The sequence below is a fragment of the Passer domesticus genome, chromosome 20, assembly GCF_036417665.1.
Source record: "Passer domesticus isolate bPasDom1 chromosome 20, bPasDom1.hap1, whole genome shotgun sequence".
Taxonomy (NCBI): domain Eukaryota; kingdom Metazoa; phylum Chordata; class Aves; order Passeriformes; family Passeridae; genus Passer; species Passer domesticus.
In genome coordinates this window covers 10,093,317-10,113,555 of record NC_087493.1, presented here as the reverse complement: position 1 = coordinate 10,113,555, position 20,239 = coordinate 10,093,317, and the positions used below count along the sequence as shown (strand labels likewise).

General features: G+C 36.8%; 1 protein-coding gene across 9 annotated transcripts in view; it reads left to right on the top strand.

Annotated features, from left to right (window-relative positions):
- B3GNTL1 (UDP-GlcNAc:betaGal beta-1,3-N-acetylglucosaminyltransferase like 1) overlaps positions 1-20,239 on the top strand; it is a 99,117-nt gene that overhangs the window by 13,026 nt on the left and 65,852 nt on the right. For 5 of the 9 annotated variants that reach the window (XM_064395957.1, XM_064395959.1, XM_064395960.1 and 2 more), the window contains 2 exons: positions 2,978-3,043; positions 12,005-12,100. In XM_064395957.1, coding sequence (XP_064252027.1) covers positions 2,978-3,043; positions 12,005-12,100 — 162 coding nt within the window. Of the gene's footprint in view, positions 1-599; positions 684-2,977; positions 3,044-5,303; positions 5,534-12,004; positions 12,101-20,239 lie in introns of those variants that run through there. The other 4 variants (XM_064395961.1, XM_064395963.1, XM_064395962.1 and 1 more) reach the window with 2 other exon arrangements.

Below are 20,239 nucleotides of genomic sequence, written 5' to 3'. Positions count from 1 at the left end.
AAAAAAATATTATCAAACTCTGCTGTAGAAACTGAAGTCTGGTAACACATTTGCTGGATTCAATATCATAATGCAACAGCTTTGATAGAAAATTTGTGGTTCATCATGTACTGTTGGGTAAAGTATTTTACCACCTTATTTATTTAATACTAAAGTTGTTAAAATTCCATAATTTTTTTAAGGTGCTCTTAATTTGTGGTGCAATCGCTTTGGTTTTACTCGTTCGGATTTATTTTGGTTTTTAAATATCAATCCTAAATCCATCCTAAGGTTATTTCCCTATAAATGCATTTATGAATGCAAGGTCACCTTTCCAGTCACACATAGTGAGGAATCTGTCAAAGTTGGATTTTGCAGTTACTTTTCTGGTACCAACCTGAATCCAAAGAAGCTGAATGATGGTTGTATCTCATTTCTGTCTGGGGTGTGATTTATATTTTATGCTCATTATTATATTACTTATTAGTATTATATGTAGCATTAGTACATACTATATATAGTATTATTATATTACTCATTATTATACTATTTGAGATTATGTCCTAAACTATTATATTCTTTTTTTCCCCCCATATTTCTTTCTTTTTCCATGAACTCAGAACCATCCAGCAGTGCAGAGTGTGTGTAAAGCTGCTAATAAAAAAATGAGACAGAATTATTAAAAGAAATAAAGGTCATCCAGGGTAAGAGTTCATAGAGTTTTCCAGCATTAGAGAACAAAGCTGTATTAATAAAAAGAGGCATTTCGAAGTTTTTTGTGGTTCTAGTGCCCCCTCTTTAGCTGGAGTTTACAGAGTGCTGATGCTCTCTGATAGCCTAAGCCCCAGATCTGTGAGTTTTGCCAACAGCATCAAACTGACCCAGTGTTTTCTTAGGGGAACGGGGCCATTCCTGCCAAACTGGGTGGTTGTGAAAACATGACATCGACCTCTTTGGTGCATAGGTTATTTTGATTTGGTTTGAATGCTTTCCATGCTGATTTAACCTTTTTAAATCAAGTATATTATTTTTCATCTTTGAGAATGTGAGAGTTCTCTCTGTTGTGTGGGATCGTGAACAGTGAGATCTTTTAGCAAAAGAGCAAATGTCTCTTGTAAAAGATGAGGGCAACATTGTTCTGAGCATTGAAATTCCTGCATTTTTGGTGGATTTTCCCCTTTTTTATCCCTTTTCCCCCCTTTTTCCCCCTTTTTTCCCCTTTCCCACCCTTCCCCCCCCCCTTTTTTTCCTTTTCTTCCCCCTTTTTCCCCTTTTCCCCTTTTTTCCCCCCTTCCTTTGGGTATTTACCAAGAAAACATCTAAGGATCCTTAGCAACTTGTAAAGGAGTGAACACAGTTCAGTTAAAATATATCTGCTATTGCTTATATGAAAAGCAGGTTTTAATTTACAAAAATCAGCTCTGCATTTGGAGTAAAGAAATAGGATTATGGTTCTTCTTGTGGGAAGTAGGGTAAAGGTTTTATGGGAAGACTTGTTTGATACTGGAATTCTGGTGCTCTGTTGATAAAGTGGATGAGGTGGTAAATAATATTATTGTAGTTTTGAAGTCATGGGAAATCAGAAGAGGTTTTTGCTCTATTGGCTTTGAAAATCAGGAACAGCTGTCATGTTTATTACTGAACATATCCTAAATGCAAAATACAGAAAAATGCTTTTGACAACATAGTCCTCCCATCTTTTATAAACCTATGTGTGATAGGAGTCAGTTTTATTATTATTTTGTTTTATCTTTAACCTTGAATTGTATTAAATAGTTGGACCTACTTCTGAAACATTTTTTATCATGCATTGTTTTGATAAAACTATAGGGGCACCTTTACAGCAAGGTCAATCAACTCTTCAAGCTGTAGATATTTAAACACTAATATATTTTTTGTTTCTGTTGACTTGAAGGGAAGTTTTAATGTGAAAGTGGTTGGAAATTCAATATTGAGGGTTTGTGCTTTAATAGGAAAATCAGAATTATTTCAGTTTGAGGAACTGTTAAAAGGGTGTCTGTAGGAATTCAGGGCTCCTTTGAGTTATGTTTGCCTGATTAAGTTTATTTGGAAATACTCAGAGAAGAAATAGGCTGTATTAGCTTTAACAAGAATCTAAAAGCAACTGATTCTTTAAAAGGAGGAAATATGGCACCAACATGGAAAAGAATATAGGGAGAAACCTCAGGGGCCTAAATTTAGGGAAGAAAAATTGTGCTATATTTTCTATAAACTGTAAAACACTGTCTAGAAAGGATTTAATTTTGAACAGGAAATAATATAATTTTGAAAGGAATCTCTCCTAACAGTTCAAGGCAGGATAGCAAAGTTACTGACTTTTCACAAAACAACCCATCCTTTTGTATGTAAATAGAACAGATCTTTATGCTGCAAGTGGGAGAAGTACTAACACAAAATTTAAATCCAGCTGGTGTGTTTTAAAGCCAGTGTCAATGCTAATGCATTCTATGAGTGTGGGTACTTCCCTTTTTTCCTTTTCCTTAGAATTTTCTCATTTCACAAGTACTAGTTTTTATGCCCATGAAACATGACATATTTTTAGATCTAGAAACCAAAGGCTTTTTATTTTCAGTGGAAGAGGGCACAGCCAGATTACAGAGGACATTTCCTCCATTGCTACGTCTCAGATCTCATGGCTTTAACTGAGGGTAGTTCCTTGTCCTCACACTGCCAGTGCTGCCGGGGCAGTTGTGAAAGACTTGGAGAGTTTCTTGAGAAATAAATGTGAAATGTGTGGGTGCCTGTGGATGTGTGTTGAGATCACAGCACCGTTGTCACGTAGTAGTTTCCATCACTTCCAGCTCCAACAGCACCCAGTTTAATCCACAAAAAGTGTGAAGTCTCTTCATATCTGTTCCATTTGCATTTCTGACTGCAAGCCAGTAAAATGATGTTCATTTAGCAACATATTCTAAAGTGTGTCAGTAGTGTTCTGTGACCCTTTTTATGTTCAGTAACAGTGTGCTATTTATTCCAGGATGATGTGATGATGCCACAGCGGGTTAGGCTGCAGCACGAAGTTGCCATTCAACACCCAAACAGTGTGAGTACTTTTTTCTTGTGTGCATTTCTGGGTTTTTCTTTGACAGAGTTCCGGATACATCTTTAAAAGGATATGAAAATTTCACAGTGGGGCTGGGGGAGGCAAAGCAATAACCAGTGTATTCTTTTCCTTTATTTTTAATCCTTGCACTGAATGGGAGCTTTGATTGAACTTCTTTTCTTCCTTTTATTTTCTCTCTTCAGAAAACCAGATCTCATTACAACAGTGATACTCTTTAGCAAATAAGTATATAGGTTTGGCTAATGTCTGTAATCTAAAGGAGAATGCCTTTTTTATGTAGCCTTTCTAAGTCATGTGAAAAGCTGCAAAGGATTGGCTACAGCTATGGTTTATCTGCTTTTAATAATTAAGGAACTGTAAACCATAGGGAATGTGTGGGTTGTTACCACTGATGAACTGCCTACAGTTCAGCTGATGGTTCTCTCTATGTCTGCCTGTAAAATGAAACATTATTAGAATTCAATTTTTTATTCCTGTGAAATAAACTGTCAGGAATATTCTGTGAGTTTTTCTCTGATCTATATAACTTTGGTTTTATATGATTTTCTGTGATTAGGGGCAGCGTTCTTCAGAGAGAGTTTGTGCATATGTTCTACTTATCCAAAGACAATATATATGTATATATATACTTGTTGTGTATATATATGTATATATATACTTGTTATGGCAGTTAGTTAATTTGTCAATATTACTGACAAAGATATTCCTTTGTAAACTTGAAAACTGAGTTTGTATTCCTATCAGCAATATTAAACAAAATCAGCCTTATTGTTTCCACATCTCTGACATTTTCTCTTGTGATACTTATTTCAATGTGCCAGAGGTTTCTGGAAAGGAGAGGTTGATTGACTTGGTCTGTCATGAAGGTATTTCCTGCAGGTATCTGAACAAAACACACAGTTTTAGGATTATTGCTCTTTGTCAACTAAACACCTTTTGAACTTTTTGAACTCCAACAGACACTTTTTTTGGCTGAGGAATGTCTGCCAAACAACCTGCTGCTTAGTGGTGGGATGTGTACCTGCTCCTCACCCCACCTGTGTTAGGGCTCTTCTGAAATCTGATCATCCTTACACTGGGGTTTATTAAATTGGAGCTTTAATAGTACCTGAGTAGCAGTTAACCTAACTCACATTTCAAGCACAATAAAATGATAAATCCAAAGTTGTTTTTGTTCTGATATCCATCAGTTAATGTAATTTTGCAGTCAGATGCCAAAAAAACCAGAAAGGCAAGTTGATCCAGTATGCTTGTTTTATGGAAATTAGTGCTAAGAGCTATCATATTTCAGTTTGGTCCAGAGCCCCTCAACAGTTCTGACACAACTTTGAGAAAAGTTGGCCTGGTCACAATTCTACTGACCAGTGGCAGGGTGGACTTCTGTTCTTAAAAGAATGATCTCTCTGCTGTCCTCAGAATAATCATGTCATTCAGTTTTCTGGCCTTGGAAGATGTTTGGGAATGTTTGAATGAAGTTTTGTTCTGTGGTAGAAGTTCAGGCTTGGCTTCAATCAGTCTGATAAACCAGAGTAGGTGGAGGGGCAAAAAAAAAAAAAAAAAAAAAAAAAAAAGAAGGAAAAATTAAAACAAAAAGCAGAAGGTTGAGAAATGCCTGTGAAGCAGTGAGCTTTTTTGGTTTGTTCCTGAAATTCTAATTTGCAGACTTGCACTTTCCACTGTTTTGCAACTTCTCCTGACCTGGATTTTTGACTTTATGCAGTCTCAATGTACTTTCAGAAATTTTATTCCTAATCCTAGTCCTGCTGATTGTTACTGGGAGCCAGATTTAAAGAGCAGTGCTCCCAGTGGGCCCTGATATTGTGGGCCCACTGGGAGCACTGTGATATTGTCTGCTGTTGTTATTATTGATCTACAGGTAGGAAAAGTCTCCAACTTTGCCCACCAAGAGAAATCTCCCAGGTTCTAATTAATCCCTGAGGTTCTTTCTCTTTTCTGTTACTCTTAAATGCAAATTGCCTTACTCTGATTTGAACAACTTTTTAACTTTGGAGTAGCCCAGGAAATTATTTCCCAAACCATACACACTGTGCAGGTTTTCACTCTGCCTCTCATTAATTCTGTTATTTAATTTCAACAGTGCTACCCTCTGAGAACTCCCAAAGCTTCTTGTTTCAAGGAGAGGGGATGTCAGCTGGATCTGCTCCCTGATTGCCTTGTTGCTGGATGCTTCCAGCAGGCCCTGCTCTGGGCATGCTGAAGGAGAATCACTGCACCTGGGAATGATCTTGGAGACACCCAGTAACATTTAAGAGCTTAAAAAACAACTAAACTTTTCCTCACTGTCTCCTACCTCAGTGAGAAAACAGCTGGAGTGAGAATGAGGGCAATAGAAATAAAGAACGTGATTTCCTTTTGTTTTCTCTGGCTCTGTAGGAGGTGACTCAGTAGCGGTGTCACAATGAACACCTTTCTGTTTGTTATGAAATTGCAATCCTCTGTCTCCAGCAGGTAGGATACCTGGGCGTGTGAGAGAACATGAATATACATTTGCATTTCTTCAATGAGCAATTCTCACTATTTTGCATCTCTAAAGCAGATTTTTGGCATATTCTGTAGCTTGGCTTCAGATCAAGAGCAGCAATGCCTAAAGCCATTTTTATCTGTTGATTATCTGCCTGTTAACCAATGCCTGAATTCTGCATATCTTTGATGGTTAACTCTGAGATAGTTGATGGGATTGAGTGAACTTGAACAATTCCTGGCTGGCATTGTGAGCTGGTGGCTCACAGACCTGTTCACCTGCCCTGGGAGAGCTGAAACAGAAATTGCACAATTGGAGAAATCAGCAGATGAATGAGAGCTGAGCTGCTCCTTCCTCTAGGCCAAAGGGATTGGCTCTTTCCCTCCCACCCCTGAACTTCACAAATTAACTACATTTAAAAGTTAAGATGATTTTTTTCCTTTTGGTCTGGAAACATAGATTTTTTTAATTATGAAAGTCATCATTTAATACTTGTTTTTTTCATGTCACTGTACCTTGTGCTTGTTGGGACCTGTCACACCTTTCTGCCATGTGTTAGAAAATAGCAAGACTGTTTTTTCCTCCCTCCCTCAGAGAGTGCTCTGCTTACAGAGATCACTAGTTTGAGTCATATCATTCTTTTCTTGTGGCTAAAATGATCAGATCCTCTTGATTCTGTAATTTTGTGGTGTGAAAAGACAGTGTCTGGGAGGTTTTATTAAACTGCCATAAAGCAGAACTGCATAGTGCTGAATGTTACTTCTCTGTCCTCCATTTAAATTCAGTTCTGTACCTCTATTTAATTTGCATCCTTCCTGTGTTCAGTGAGGTTGTTGGTGACCTTCTCTCATTCTGTGTCTTTAATTCTGAAGTCCAGGTTTTACCATCTCCCCTTAAATGCTTTGTCCTCCTATTGTGGCACATAGCTTAGCAGATTTTCCTTTGATAAATGCTTTATTTTGGATGTGAAGTTGATTAAAATCTTCTTTGCATAGAACTTAAATAATCTTTTTTTCTCCTTAGTTAATTTTCACAGCTCTCCTTGTGCCTCCCTTGCTCTGCACAGATCAGTGTGAGCTGCCCGGGCCTGTCCCAGCAAGTGCTGCCTGTAGAGGTTAATTTTAATACAAGAATTAATTTATCCAACAGCTATTGAAGAGACATTAATTGAGTACTGTCATGTCTTGGATGACAAATCCAATTTGTTTGCATAAACCTGTTAGCAGGAATTTGCTCCACTAAAGGGACTGAGTAGATCTGAAGAGGTTCTGCTCTTTGGTACAGACAGAAGGAAAAATGAGATTATATTCCAGAGGTGATTACATGCAGCTGTTGATTGTCCACCATCAGCTGATTTTTTTAATGTCCAGAGGAATATTTTCATGAACTAGTCTTAATTATTCTAGTCAGCAGATTTTTTTTTATATTCAGTTCCCTTTTACTGCAAACTATTAGCATACTATCAAGTCTTGTACATTCTTCAGCACGTGGAAAATGTAACTCTGAATTAAGGCTACCCAATATAGATACTTATAAAAACATTTCTAGATTTCACTTCAGGAAATTGTCATTAGAGGCTTTAAAAAGCAATTTTTAAGTATATATAAATAATAATACAAATAATATAGAAGTAATTTATGGTTTATACATTTATTATTTGTTAATTTTATATATTATATATAATATAATAATATATTGTTTTCAATAAATTGTCTTGGTTTGGAGAGTAGAAACTAAAGCAGCAATTGTGTGAAGGTTTTGTCAGAATTGGTGACATTGGAGTATGTTTAGGGGAAAAGATATGATTCCTTTTCTTTTTTTGCACTGGAGAATATGAAAATTCTTTCTTTGACCATGTGAGAGTATTATTCTTACATTTTTGGTAATTGGGCCTTACTATGTGTATCATCCAGATCTGCTGGAATTCAGCTGTGTCTTTGTGTTTTATTAGGCAGCTTCCTTAAAGATTTTTTTTAATTTGGTATTTCTGAAAAAAACCACAGAGGTTTCAAAGTCACGATGTCAGCCTAGGTCTGTTCTACATTTAATCAAATAACCCGAATGGGAAACAGCCCAAGTGACACGACTTTGTAATTAAATTTGTGTTTAAAATGGCCTCCACATGCCAATAACACCATCAAATGATTGTGGTTACTGGAGTTTGATATTCATGAAAGACTGACTGTAATGTATTTCAATCATGCAAATATATTTCAATTTTAAAACTATGTCTGAAGCATAAAATGTTTGAAAATCAAGATTCCCTCCTCCTGGTGTTCAGACATTCTGCTGAGGTGATAACTATTGCAATCCAATCAGACTTTGTGAAGCTACAGAGAAAAGAAGTTGGTGTCTCTTCAATGATATTTACTTGAAGTTTTCCCCAAAATGTCATGTTCAAACTTCATGGATTCACACGTGTGACATCTTTTAAAATTTTCCTGTTTTGTGATGCTCTGCTGGGCTCATTCTGATTACACAGTGACTTCTTACTTTTAATATAAATTCACTAAGGAAAATTCAGACTTCCTTGGTTTTTGATTACTCTCTTGCTATGTGCTGAAAATAAACATGTAACATCCTTTTGTGGACTTTGGACTCAAACTAAGGTCAAGCAGAATGTGTAACAGGTGTTCTTAAATATGGATTGCTCCAAGATAGAAGCATCTGTGGAAATGGATATTCATCTGACCTAAAGGCTTCTTTGGGGAGTCAGCAATATCAATATTTTATAATTTCTAAAGCATGTTTTAAATACACCAGGGTGTATTTTGTATATTTACACCTAATGCAAATTACCTCACAGGTGTCATGTTTTGAAGAACAATTTCCTCCCTTGGAAATGATTGGGAGGAATCATTTTACAACCTTCTTCCTGCAGTATATACTTTTGGGAAGATTTAAACCACATTAAGTATTTCTTTAATTATTTTTCCTTTTTAATTGCATTAAATAATGATCACAAAATCTTTCTTAAAGGAAATTGCTGCATAAAATTACTACAATAAAAATAATTGAAGTAGGGTTTGGAGACAGCAAGGTGACATCTACCTTTCCTTAAGACAAAAGATGTGGGCTTCATTAACTAAAGCTTGTCTTAAACATTCAGGATAAGGTAACTCTTATTAAATAACTCTTATAAGAGTTGTTTAATACAATTTATTTATAAGAAAAAAATAACTCTTATTAGCTTTTTATTTTAGGATTTTCCATCTGTGGGTTCTCATAAAGAAGCATACTGGGGAAAAAGGTGTTGTGCCCTGAGATAATCCTCCCTATTTTACTTGTTATTTGGATAATCTTTCTTTTCACTGAACTTTATCTAGGATCAGATGTTATGATTTTTCTAATTACAGCATCACTAAGTACTTAATGACATTCTCTTCAAGGAGGTTTACATCATTCTGTCATATTTCTAAATGAAACAGAACACTGCACATTCTTCCTCAGAATGTAGAATCAAGTTCTGTACTTTGTGTAACCTTTGAAAGTTGCATTTATTTTGTACAGAAAAGCCATGGATTTTTTCATGCTAAAATGATTTTTTTTTTCAATACCTGTTTCAGTAATAAAGTTCTGTAAGAGAAGATAGATGATATGAAGAACTCCTGGGTGTGTTGGTACATCCAGTGCCTTCTGCCTTGTGGGGAGTTTATGCTTTTGGCTGTCTGTTCATTTCCTCTTTTTTTAAAAGATGAGTGGAAAATATTGGGATAAAATTGAAGACCAATTATTTTTTTTCATCCTCATTTCCTCTTTAGTACAACGGGTGGGCTCTGACCCATAGGCTGCCTCCTGAATAAGGAAGATTGTTTGTGGTAAAGGAAGTTGTAGTGATTAAAAACTCAAAAACACCACATCTGCAGAAAACGCCTTGGTTTTAATTATTGCCAACTCATTTAAACTTTGTTTCCTCTCACCCGCTTCCCTTTCCACTTCAATGTGCAAGGCAAAACACAAAGCTCCAAAATGATGAAACCAACAAACATCTCCACCTGAATATTGCATTTCAAAACCACTGGTGAATGTTGGAACAAGTTCCGACATGTCTGACTGCTACAGAGTGCTGGGCTTTGCACATGTCAGACTGAAATTCCCTTTTTTCAGCTCACAGGACACTTCTGTACCTCACAGGACAGGGACTAGAGGTGGCTCTAGGTAATGTGTGTAGAAATCCTGCCCGCTTCCTCTGAACATGAGCAGAACTCTGAATGTACTGAATGTGCTCGTTGGATTTTTATTTCCAGGGTGCTGACCTGAAGAACCTCAGAGTTATTTTCATTATTGTTATTTGCACTGCTTTAGTTGTATTATAATCCTGTTGTTCTGGCTTTATAGTTCCCTAACTCCTGAAGATGTTTTCCATGCAGTGGCATAAAGAACATGTCAGTGACATTCATTCTGCTCATGTTATTTCGGTGCAATTCATTAACTCCACTCCTAATTGTGTGAAGTGGTAGAGTTATTACAGAAGAGAGATTCAGGTGCCTAAATACAGACCTTTAATGCTATTTTTACTCCTGTCTGAAACCATCTAGACAGATTCTGAAGGCTTTTGGTAGCAGTAGATGAAGCAGCACTGTAGGGCCACAAACTGATCCTATATTTTGCCATTTCTTCCCACAGAGCTCATTTTAAGCCATTTTTGTTTTTAAAATTTACTTGTGTTGCCTTTTAGTGTAGGTATTTGTTGGTGCTTAAGATAAATCCCCTATTTTGTGCTTTTACTGTTCTTCCTATTACTGTTTCTTGCTGCCATAAAGGATAAATTCTTTTGTATTTTTTCCAGAGACACCAGTGCTGATTGCAATTAAATAAAAAGCTAAATGAGCTCTAAGTTATCTCTAATACATTAAAAAAGTAATTGTCTGTCCAGAAAGCAAATTACCTCATTGCTGTGGTAGCAGAAAGGATTGTGATGATCTTCTGCCCTGATGAGAGTTTTACTTTTTTCTGAACTGCCATAGTCTGTTGCTATGAGCCAGAAGTTTCTGTTATTCATTGTTCATGGTACTGCTTCCTATACAAGTAATATTAATATAAATATATATTAATATATCATCTATAATTATATAAGCAATATTAATATTGCATTTCAGCAAGTTTCCAGTTGGAATAAGAAGCCTATTGCATTTATTGTATATATTGCATAGTTTGATCTAGGTACAGGTATATGCTACTCTCCAGTATTTATAATAATAAAAGTAAACTTGTCTAATTAGATCAAAAATTAAAACTTGGATGAACTCTATTTTTGCATAGAAGCAGATACTCAAAATACTGAAAGGAATATTTCTAATGCAGAGTTTCTGGAAGGAATGGGTGTCATATAGGCCAGAAAGATTTTTATCAAAGCATTTTAAATGTTATGAGAGAAGCAGCAGTGAAAAACTTTTCAGTTCAACTTGAAAGCTCTAAGGAAATATTCAGTGACTATAAAACCTCTTTGAGGCATGGAGGAAATGGAACCAGTGTGCAGTTGCTTGTGCTGCCACACCTTACTCAGGGGAGCTGGAGGAAGCTGTTTGTGCTCTAAATAATCTGATTTTCATTGTGTGAAAGAAGCTGGTTACATGAGCTGGGCTTTACAGATGCTGAATCAAAGGCTCAGCTTGGTGGTGTTTATCTTGCAGCCACAAGTCAAAAATCCCAGTCACGTGGCAGAGTCCATTGGGAGGGAATGGCACAGCTGAAGTGCAGAAGGGTGTGGGGTTTGCTGGGCTGAGGCTCTAGAAATAAACTCGATTGCATCGTGGCAATTTTCACACTTGTCTGTAAAACAAACTTCTTAAATGATGATAAAAGTGGCTTTGAGTGGTGCTGGTTCTGCAAATGAGAAGAAAGCAGCTCTTAAGGCAGAGGGGGGTGCAAACACAGCACTTCCTGCAGCAGTTAATTTTGTTAATGAGCTTGCAGCTATTTTCCTGTTGTGCTGCAAAGTTACATTTCCAAAGATTGTGCTCCAAATTATGGCTAAATTCAATGTAACCCATTGATTTTTCTCACTGCAATACCAGTAATTCCTAAATCATTACTTTATTTGATGACGATTTTTACCTGTTTTTAGGAATGTTGGCAGGATTGTCTGGTGTTATTCAAGTTCCAATTTTCATTTGCTGAAGTAACTTTTGGTTGAAATTTTGCATTCTAGATGTCTGCCTATGGAAAATTCCCTTTGAAAATTTCAACCAAAATGGTTCCAATACTCCCAAAAATGAGATTATTGGAAAGATACTCCTCAGTGTTTCCTAGAGACCTTTAAAGTCTGCAACTATTTAACATTTGAACAGAGCAGCTGTACCAATTGCCTTATGAACATAGAAGGGGCTGGTAAGGACTGTATAGATAATCTTAATTCCTGGAGCTGCCATGTTCTGAATGTTTATTTTGTGATCCTGTTTTGTTGCCACGTGGGTGTACAGAGTATAACCTAGGGGATTTGTGTGATTTTGCTTTAGATTATTGGCTGCCAAGTGAGAAGAGAGCCACTGGACTCCACTGAACGATACACTCGCTGGATCAATAACCTCACCCAGGAGCAGCTCCTTACACAGGTATCTCTGGCTGAAATTACAGCAGCAAAACAGCATAAAAGCTTTATTTGGATGGATTTTTTTCAGTCATAAGCAATATTCAATAGTTTATTAAGGTTATCAGATTTAAACATCGTTTGCTCAAGAGAAGCCAAGGTTGTGATGCAAGTGATCATTACAGAACAGTGACCTCACCCTGAGTGAGAGTGAAGCTTTGAGGTTTGGAGTGAGCCTCACATGTCTCACTGCTGCCAGTGTTATCTACATATGCTTTCATGTTCTAAAATTATGGTTTTCTTTTCAAAAAGTGGATTTCAACACAAAAGGGAGAAAAAAAATCTTTCATGAGAATGGTTGTTCTCCCACCCAAGGTACTGACACTCCTGTATCTGTTTGAGTTTTGCTTGGGACCATTTTAAAACAGCAGTTCTTCAGGCATTAAACATTGGGCTCATTATACATTGTTTGTAAGTGAGATGCATCTTGTGCAACTGAAGATGACAGTTTTTGGCATAAAGAACAGTTGTTTCATTAGGCAGGAGGCCAATGCTGAACTAAAATAGAGACTAAAAGAGACTTTGGCAAAAACAAGTTAAGCTGTGGAAGAAATCAATCCAGCTTGTGGAGGAATGCTGTACAGAATATAAGAAATCTAATGGATGGTTTGCAGAAAACATCCCAGCAGGCTTTGAGATCCAAGTGTTTGGGCTTGGGTTTTGGGATGCTGTGTTAGAAAGACATTTGGTTTTGATTTCCCTGAATTTAAGTGGTTGAAAAGATTAACATATCCTTATTTGTTAGACTTCATTATAAACTCTGTTGTGTTCCCCTAACTCCAAAAAATCACTGACAGGCCCTGCTATGGTCATTGTAACACAAGGAGTAAACTACAGACCTTGTTTTAAAATCACCAGTGGTATTACAGCTCCCTGTAATTCACCAAGGCCGAGTAATTACAGAAAAAATTACCCAAGGAATATTTGGATTTGCCTGTGAGTGTGGCATTAGAAAAAAATACAGATTTAAACCAGTGTATTTATCTGACAGCATCTGGGTCACTGTTCTGATGAAAAGAAAGAAAAGCTTGAGGATATAAAAGCTTGTCCCACACAATTTGAAGTGTTTTAGCTAAATGGCCACTTAATGTTTGATGAATTAAGTGGAAAATCAAAACAAATATTCTGATTTTGAGACTGTAAAAAAAAAAAAACAAACAAAAACCCCTCATTTTAAATAAGATGGTAATCAATGTGTTCTGGAAGAGATTAGTTAGTATTGTGTTTCCAACAGCAGGATGCAAATATGATGACCTGGGAAGTCCCTTGCAATCTCACACTCTACTAATACCCCTTAAAGCCTTAATAAATGCCTTATTTTTGCATCTAATTTAGAATCACACAATTTACAGGTGGATTAGCAGTGTTGGGTCATACGTTGGGTTTGGAACCAGCAGAACTTGTGGTGCTTACCCATGAGTTTAACAAGAAGAGCTTTATAGATTGATCCTATTTGTTCGTTCCTCATTATTTTTATCGTGCTACCTGTTCTCCACTAAGCTGAATGCAGAAGCAGAAGTTCCTCAAAGACAGTAGATTTCTGAGAATTCCATGAGTGTCTGAAATTTTGGAGAAACTGTGCTGCACCAGCTCCAACTCATATGTTGTTAAGCACCACAGACTCCCCTTGGAGGGAGATTTTAGGTGCCCAGTTATCAGACTTCAGCTGTGACACGAGCCTGGGGCAGCTTGGCTTTTCCAGCTTTGGAGCTAAAAGAGCTGCTTGGTTTCTGTGAGCACGTGGCACTTCTGCTTTTGTAATCTTCTGATTAGAAATTCACAGAGGGGGATAATTATTTTGGTTTTTCTTACTTAAAACAGTGTGGGACAGAGGAGGAATTGGGAGAAAAGGTAAAATTTCAGCTGTACTCTAATAATCAGGGTAGGAATCAATTATCTAAGGTCCCACTCATCTACCATGATGTATCATACACTTTATTTTGTGTCTATGTGGTTTTTTAAACTGTCTTCAGTACATAAACCCCCAAAAATCTATAACGGTGGACCTGTGCTAATGGATTTGTAGAATCTCTGAGAGGAGCAGTCCTTCAGGGAATTGAGGAAAATTTGTTTTAATTTACAGCACGTTGTCTGCAGCAGATTCCTGTAGTGAAAGCACGTTTAGCTTTTTTTAGCTCTCTCTGTACTCAGTGCCCAGCTCTTTCCAGTCACTTCTGCTGCATTTCCACACCATGCACATGCAGATTATTTGTGCTGGGAATGGGGAAACCAAGTGACCAATTCCAAAAGGAAAAAAAGCCAGTTTTCAAAATCATGTTGTTTGTCATAATGTTTATGTTATTGATCAAATAATTCCCTGTGGCCCTGGATTGCTCTGCTGGGCAGTGCTGGGCAGATATTTTGGGAAGTGCCTTCAGACACCTCTGTGCTGGATGCTGGGTTTGTTGGTTTTGGTTTTGTTTTTTTTTTTTTTTGTTTGTTTTGTTTTTGGGTTTTTTTGCTTGAGTCAATACCAGATTTTTGGATCAAATGTCCATCCCCAGTCCTCATGCTGAGAGGATCTTTCAATACAAAATGCTGCCAGCATTTTAACTTTTCCCTTAGCCCTGGCCTCTTGATGCTTACTCATCCATTAAATGTTTCTCTAAACAATTATACTGTAACATTCCAAAGATACTTTATGGTATGCGTGAAATTTCAGAATATATACCCCAGAGAGTGTGGTGGGAGTGAGAGAGTACAAAGAGAGCGTGATAATGAAAAAGCTACTTTTTAAAAGATCAATATTTGCTTCTTCAATGTTATCTTCTGCATAAATGACAGGTGAGCAAACCACACTTTTATGGGTATACTGATATAAACCTTAAATCCATGTGTTCTGGAAGACTTGCTCTTTCTGGCCAAGAGCAAAAAAAAAAAAAACAAATAAAAAAGGATAATTGTAACTGTTCAGTAAGTGCAGATCACAGTGACAGGTACAGGAAGAAAATGAGCAAACAAATTAAGAGAACGGGCTGTTTTGATGTTGAAGTAATTGGAAAAAAATGTGGATTAAAACTAATCCAGAGGGATATCCAAGTCCAAAATGTGCTTGTAAATGTGACTGAGGTTTGATGGTGCAGCCCTTCTTTTACACTGGAAATGTTTACTGGGCTGTGCAAGAGAAAAGTTCTGAATGGTTTTAAGGTTGGATTAATTGCACAAATATTTATGCAAGTCATTTTTAAGGACTGCAAGTAAAAGAGCTGAGTTCATGTCCACATCTGTTAAATCACTGCTTGCGGTCAGTTTAGTCTCTCAGCCTGTGAAGTATTCTGTTCAGCCTGAAGCACAATCCCATCTCACCTACCATTTTTCCTCCTCAAAGACAAGACATTTCCACCCCTTCACGTGGTTTTTGACTTAGGAAGCAGGCAGCAAACTCCGAGTGACTCGTGAGGAGACTCCTGCCAAAAGGAAGGGCCTGTGCATGATAAGGCTGGACTGGAGATAAAGAACTAGTGTAGATAAATAACTGACAGAAAAAAGCCTCAGAGATTCTGCATGACTGTGTCTGTATGACTTCCTGATACATGCTGGACTTTGCAGGTTATCTTGGAGCTCTGGGTGTTGGATAAATCTGGAAATTGTCACAGGTGATTTGTAGTTCTTAGCAATACTCTCTGCCAACCACCTGACAGAAGAGCAGTAATTAACATTTCATAGCACACATGTCTCTGTGCTCTAAAAGATCCCTGTTGCATTTCACTGACAGCTTTTAAAGCTGTGCTTTTCTACTTCCTAACTCATCCTTTATTCAAGTTTAATTAATATTGGTAAAGATTCATGCTACAAATCAGCATTTGCTACAGATGCTCAGTTTGGAAATAGTTCCAGCATTGTGGTGGAGTCAGAGTGTGCAGCTTGTTTTAAAGGCAAGAAGGACCTGACAGCATGGCTGGACCTTTTCTTTCCATCACTTCAGTGCACTTAATATTCCATTTTCATCATGTAGCTCAATAAGGAACTTCTCAGTGGTCAAAAGCTGGTAGGAGTAAATTGCAAGTAGGATGAATTTTCCAGGTGGACCATGGATTGAATATCTCTGGCTTACAGCAGCTGTTTTGTCTACCTGCAGACAGAAAATTCCACTTTATTACTGCTTGGGTTGGCTGTCCATGTGTCACAACTGAAATAATAATCAAGGCAGCAATCCGACAGTGGATGTATGCCATGCCTGGTGTCTGGTTATGTTAGTAAAGGCAAAAACTGGCCAGAGGGAAAGGCTTTCTTACTTAAGAATGAATAAAACATGAAAAGGCTGATTGAAATCCCCTCCACCCTCCCCCTCCCTTCTCCCTCCCCCCATCTTTGCCACTATTAATGGCTCACTTGTGTTTGTTGTCTTTCAATAAAATGATACTCAACACTTCCTTGGGATTTTTTTTTTGATCACTGTTTCCTCTTCCTTGACCCATATTATCTAAAATGTAGCATTAATAGTGAAACCCTGATGTTTTTCTGCTGAATGAAAAAGTGAAAGTTGCTGGTTATTACAGCAGATTCCAGCAGTAATCTGGAATGGGTATTTGTATGGGATTGAGCCTGTACCATATAAAAAAAAAAACCCAACTGGCTGCTTCCTTTTGTGGTTGGTTGATCCTTGTTCTCCTCTGGAGGAGAATGAACCAAAGTTTCACAAGCTTGACAGTGTTTATATTTACATGTGAAAATACATGTCAAAGGGTTCATGGAATTCTAGAAAGTTTAATGAGAAGTGGCTTAGCCACATCTGTGAACTCAAAGCACAATTAGAACTTCCCAGTGAGGCTTTATGAAAAGGCAGCTCAGGGTCACATATTTTGAACTTAGAAACAGGTTTGCTGGAATTCAGAAATGTATACAGCTTGTGCTTTGTGTGTGTGCAGTTTTGCATGAGTTTAAAGGTGTCCCATAGGGGAAGGAGGAGTGTTAAATAACTTGTATTTTTCCTCTTCATATCTTGCTTGATAATTTGCATGATTAAACAAGGCTGGAATGTGGCTCATAATACATGATAATGTTCAAATGGAACAGAAATATTGTAATATAGTATAAAAGAGACTTGTGATTACAATAAGTTTGACTTTATTCCAAAATGTTCTTGATGAATGCAGCATTACAGCATGACGGATTCTTGTATGGCAGAAAAAGCCTGATATGACTTTGATGGACATAGAAATGAAACTGGTAGGAAAAGCTATTTCTGTGTGAGCTATAATTTGCTCCAGCTGATGATATTTTCTTGTATTTTTAGTAATTTAATTTTAGTAATTAATGATACCAATAAGTAATGCAACAGATTTGCATCCTAAATGCCATTTTTATAGTCATTTGATGTAGGAGATGGACAGGTAATACCAAGTGTAAAGGAAAACTGTCCAGGACCAAATTTTCATAAATCCATAAATGGCCTTCCAAGTTACTATTGCCATTTATGTCTCCTCAATACTCTTGAAAATTGCTTTGAAAAATAGGGCAAGATGTTAAAATAAATTGAAGACAATTTGTGAATTTAGAGCTGCAGTTAAGGACATGGATGGAACTAACTCATAACTTCCAGTTTCTGAGTGCTCCACTTCACTCTTGTTTGATCTGCCATATTTATCCTGTTGATGTGCTTGTGCTGACTTCCAAATAAACAACTCTTAAGCTTCACTTTGAGCTGCAATATCATTGCCTTTTATAGTCTAAGGAACTATACTTTTTCCTCTTTTAGAGGGACAAAATCCAGTCTTTATTTTAAAGTAATAGATAGGATATTGAAGTAGCCCTAACTTTTTTTTCCTTTCAGACATTTCCAACTCAGTAATGTTTATTTTTCAGTTGGTTGTCCATATGTGAGAGCACAGAGCTGAAACACCTTTCGCTTCTGTAATTTGCTTTCTTTGAATTTGGAAATCAAAGTGCTGATTCCAAGAAAGAAGGGAAATAATTTTACTGTGGCTTCTACTGTAATAAATATGAATTTCAAACATATTTTATCTGCAATGCAACTCCCTCTTGTAACCTTATACATAGGAACAAACATTTCATTGTCTCTTGTAACTGTGCACTGAACAGTTTTTCACTGTTTTAAAAATGGTGTATGAGCATGAGTTAAGAACATTCTGTTTGATCTGTCACACTCAAGATTTTGTTCCTTAATACTTTTTTATACTGACTTCACCCTGCCATGTTTGAGATTTGTCTCCATGGTAGTTGTTGCTTTTCTGATTTTTTAACTGCTTAAGGAAGCTGAGTTTTAAAATATTTACATCCACCATATCCTCTCACAAGTATTAACAATATATGTTATACTGTTGTGTTTGAATTTATATTTTTCCTTTCTGTGTTGTAAAAAAGCCAGATTCATTGTCCAATCTGACAGCTTTGGAGTTTAAGAATCCAGATTTAATGAGTAATTCAGTTTTATGTAGTTTTTTCCCTTAGTACAAATGTGACAAACAAGGACAAGGGATTTTTATTCTGTTTTTACAGTCTTGGCCAAATGGACTGTGATTAGAATTTCTTGAGCTGAAATTGTGCAAATAAATTACAGTGAGCTTTTCGGTGCATTAGCTTGGATCAATGTAGATGTGAACAGCGTGTCCTTTTCATAAATAATAGATTAAAAAATGGATATTTGTCTGCACTTATGGCAATTTCATCATCCTAAATGTGAGTAGCATATCCAGTTCCAATGATATCTTAAAGAACTTTGAAATGAAACAACACTTTGGAGACAATATCCGTGTAGGAGGTGGAATAAAGGCTGGTCTTTACTGGAGGCCTCCAAGGGGCAGATTTGGAAAATGCCCACCCCTACATGGGCTGAATACAGTTTGAGAATTTCAGCAAATCAGCATAACTGACAGAAATCCCCAATTAGAGACATAAGTGGTGAGGTAATTCCACCTTTTCTGAATCCTCCTCCCTTTAGATAGGGACTAAACTGTTTATGAAAATGTGTCCCCAAGAGCTGCCTTCAGCCTTGGCTCAGAGTGGAAAGGGGCCTTGGACCCCCAGCTTGGAGCCTCTGGAAAATATTTTGTCTTTCTGCCTGTCAGGGTACAGAACAGTATTGAGGCTAGCTAAAATAATAGGCTACAGAGCTACAAATATATATCCAAATAATATAGAGAATATATAAAAGCAAACTCCTAAATCCTCCTACTCTGGTAAGCAGAGTAGGAGGATTTAGGAGTTGCTGCAAACTACTTTGATTTCTTCAGAGCTACTGAAACAGAAAAAGCAGATGTTACTAGACTTCTTTTTATTAGACTAATTTGGTACCGTTCATTTGTGGTGTTTAGTGGAGTGGATCTGAATCATACCTGTCAACATAAAAGATAGGTGTTCACAAAGTTTGTATAGTAAAAGGAATTATTATTTTCAGGTGTGTAATTCCAGAGAATGCCAAGAGGTCTGTATTTATTTTGGATAATTCTTTGCATACCTATACGGTAATAATGTCAGAATGAAATAAATATAATCATGAATGTATGAATCTCAGGGTTATGATTATTTTATGAAGTAGAAAAGATAAATTGCAGAAATTGCTTGCTGCCTAGTGAATAGTTCAAACTGTACTTAAAAGAATGTTTTAATCTTTATCACTTTGGAGAATTTATCTAGCCACAAAAGACAAAATAAGTGTTCTGTCAATAATGCAGCTTAAGCTTGCTTTTTTCCCTTTTTTTTCCCTTTTTTTTTGGGAGGGGGGTGGTTTTTGGACATTTTTAATTTTTTTTTATATCAGACTGCACATACTATACAAATGCTTCTGCCTCTGGTTTGAGTTGTGTCTTTTCTAGTGTTCACATTTTTAAGCCCCTTTTCTGTGTTCTGTTTTAAAAGCTAATAAAGCAGGGTCCAACTTTGTGCTTAATATCACCTAATAGTTTCAGTGATAATTGAAATTTATTTTGAGCATGCATTCCAGACTTGTTTTTCTGAAACCCATTCATTTGACACTGTAATTCTGGGGACTTTGGGACTGTAAGGGCAGATCTTATACTCTCTATTTTCTTTGGTGTATTTTGTTGTTTTGTTTAATTTTTGCTGTGTTCTTCCACTTCAGCTTTTGGAATTGGTTGTTCTGGCTTTGACAGCACTCAACAGCTTTCACTTTCTCACTTCATTC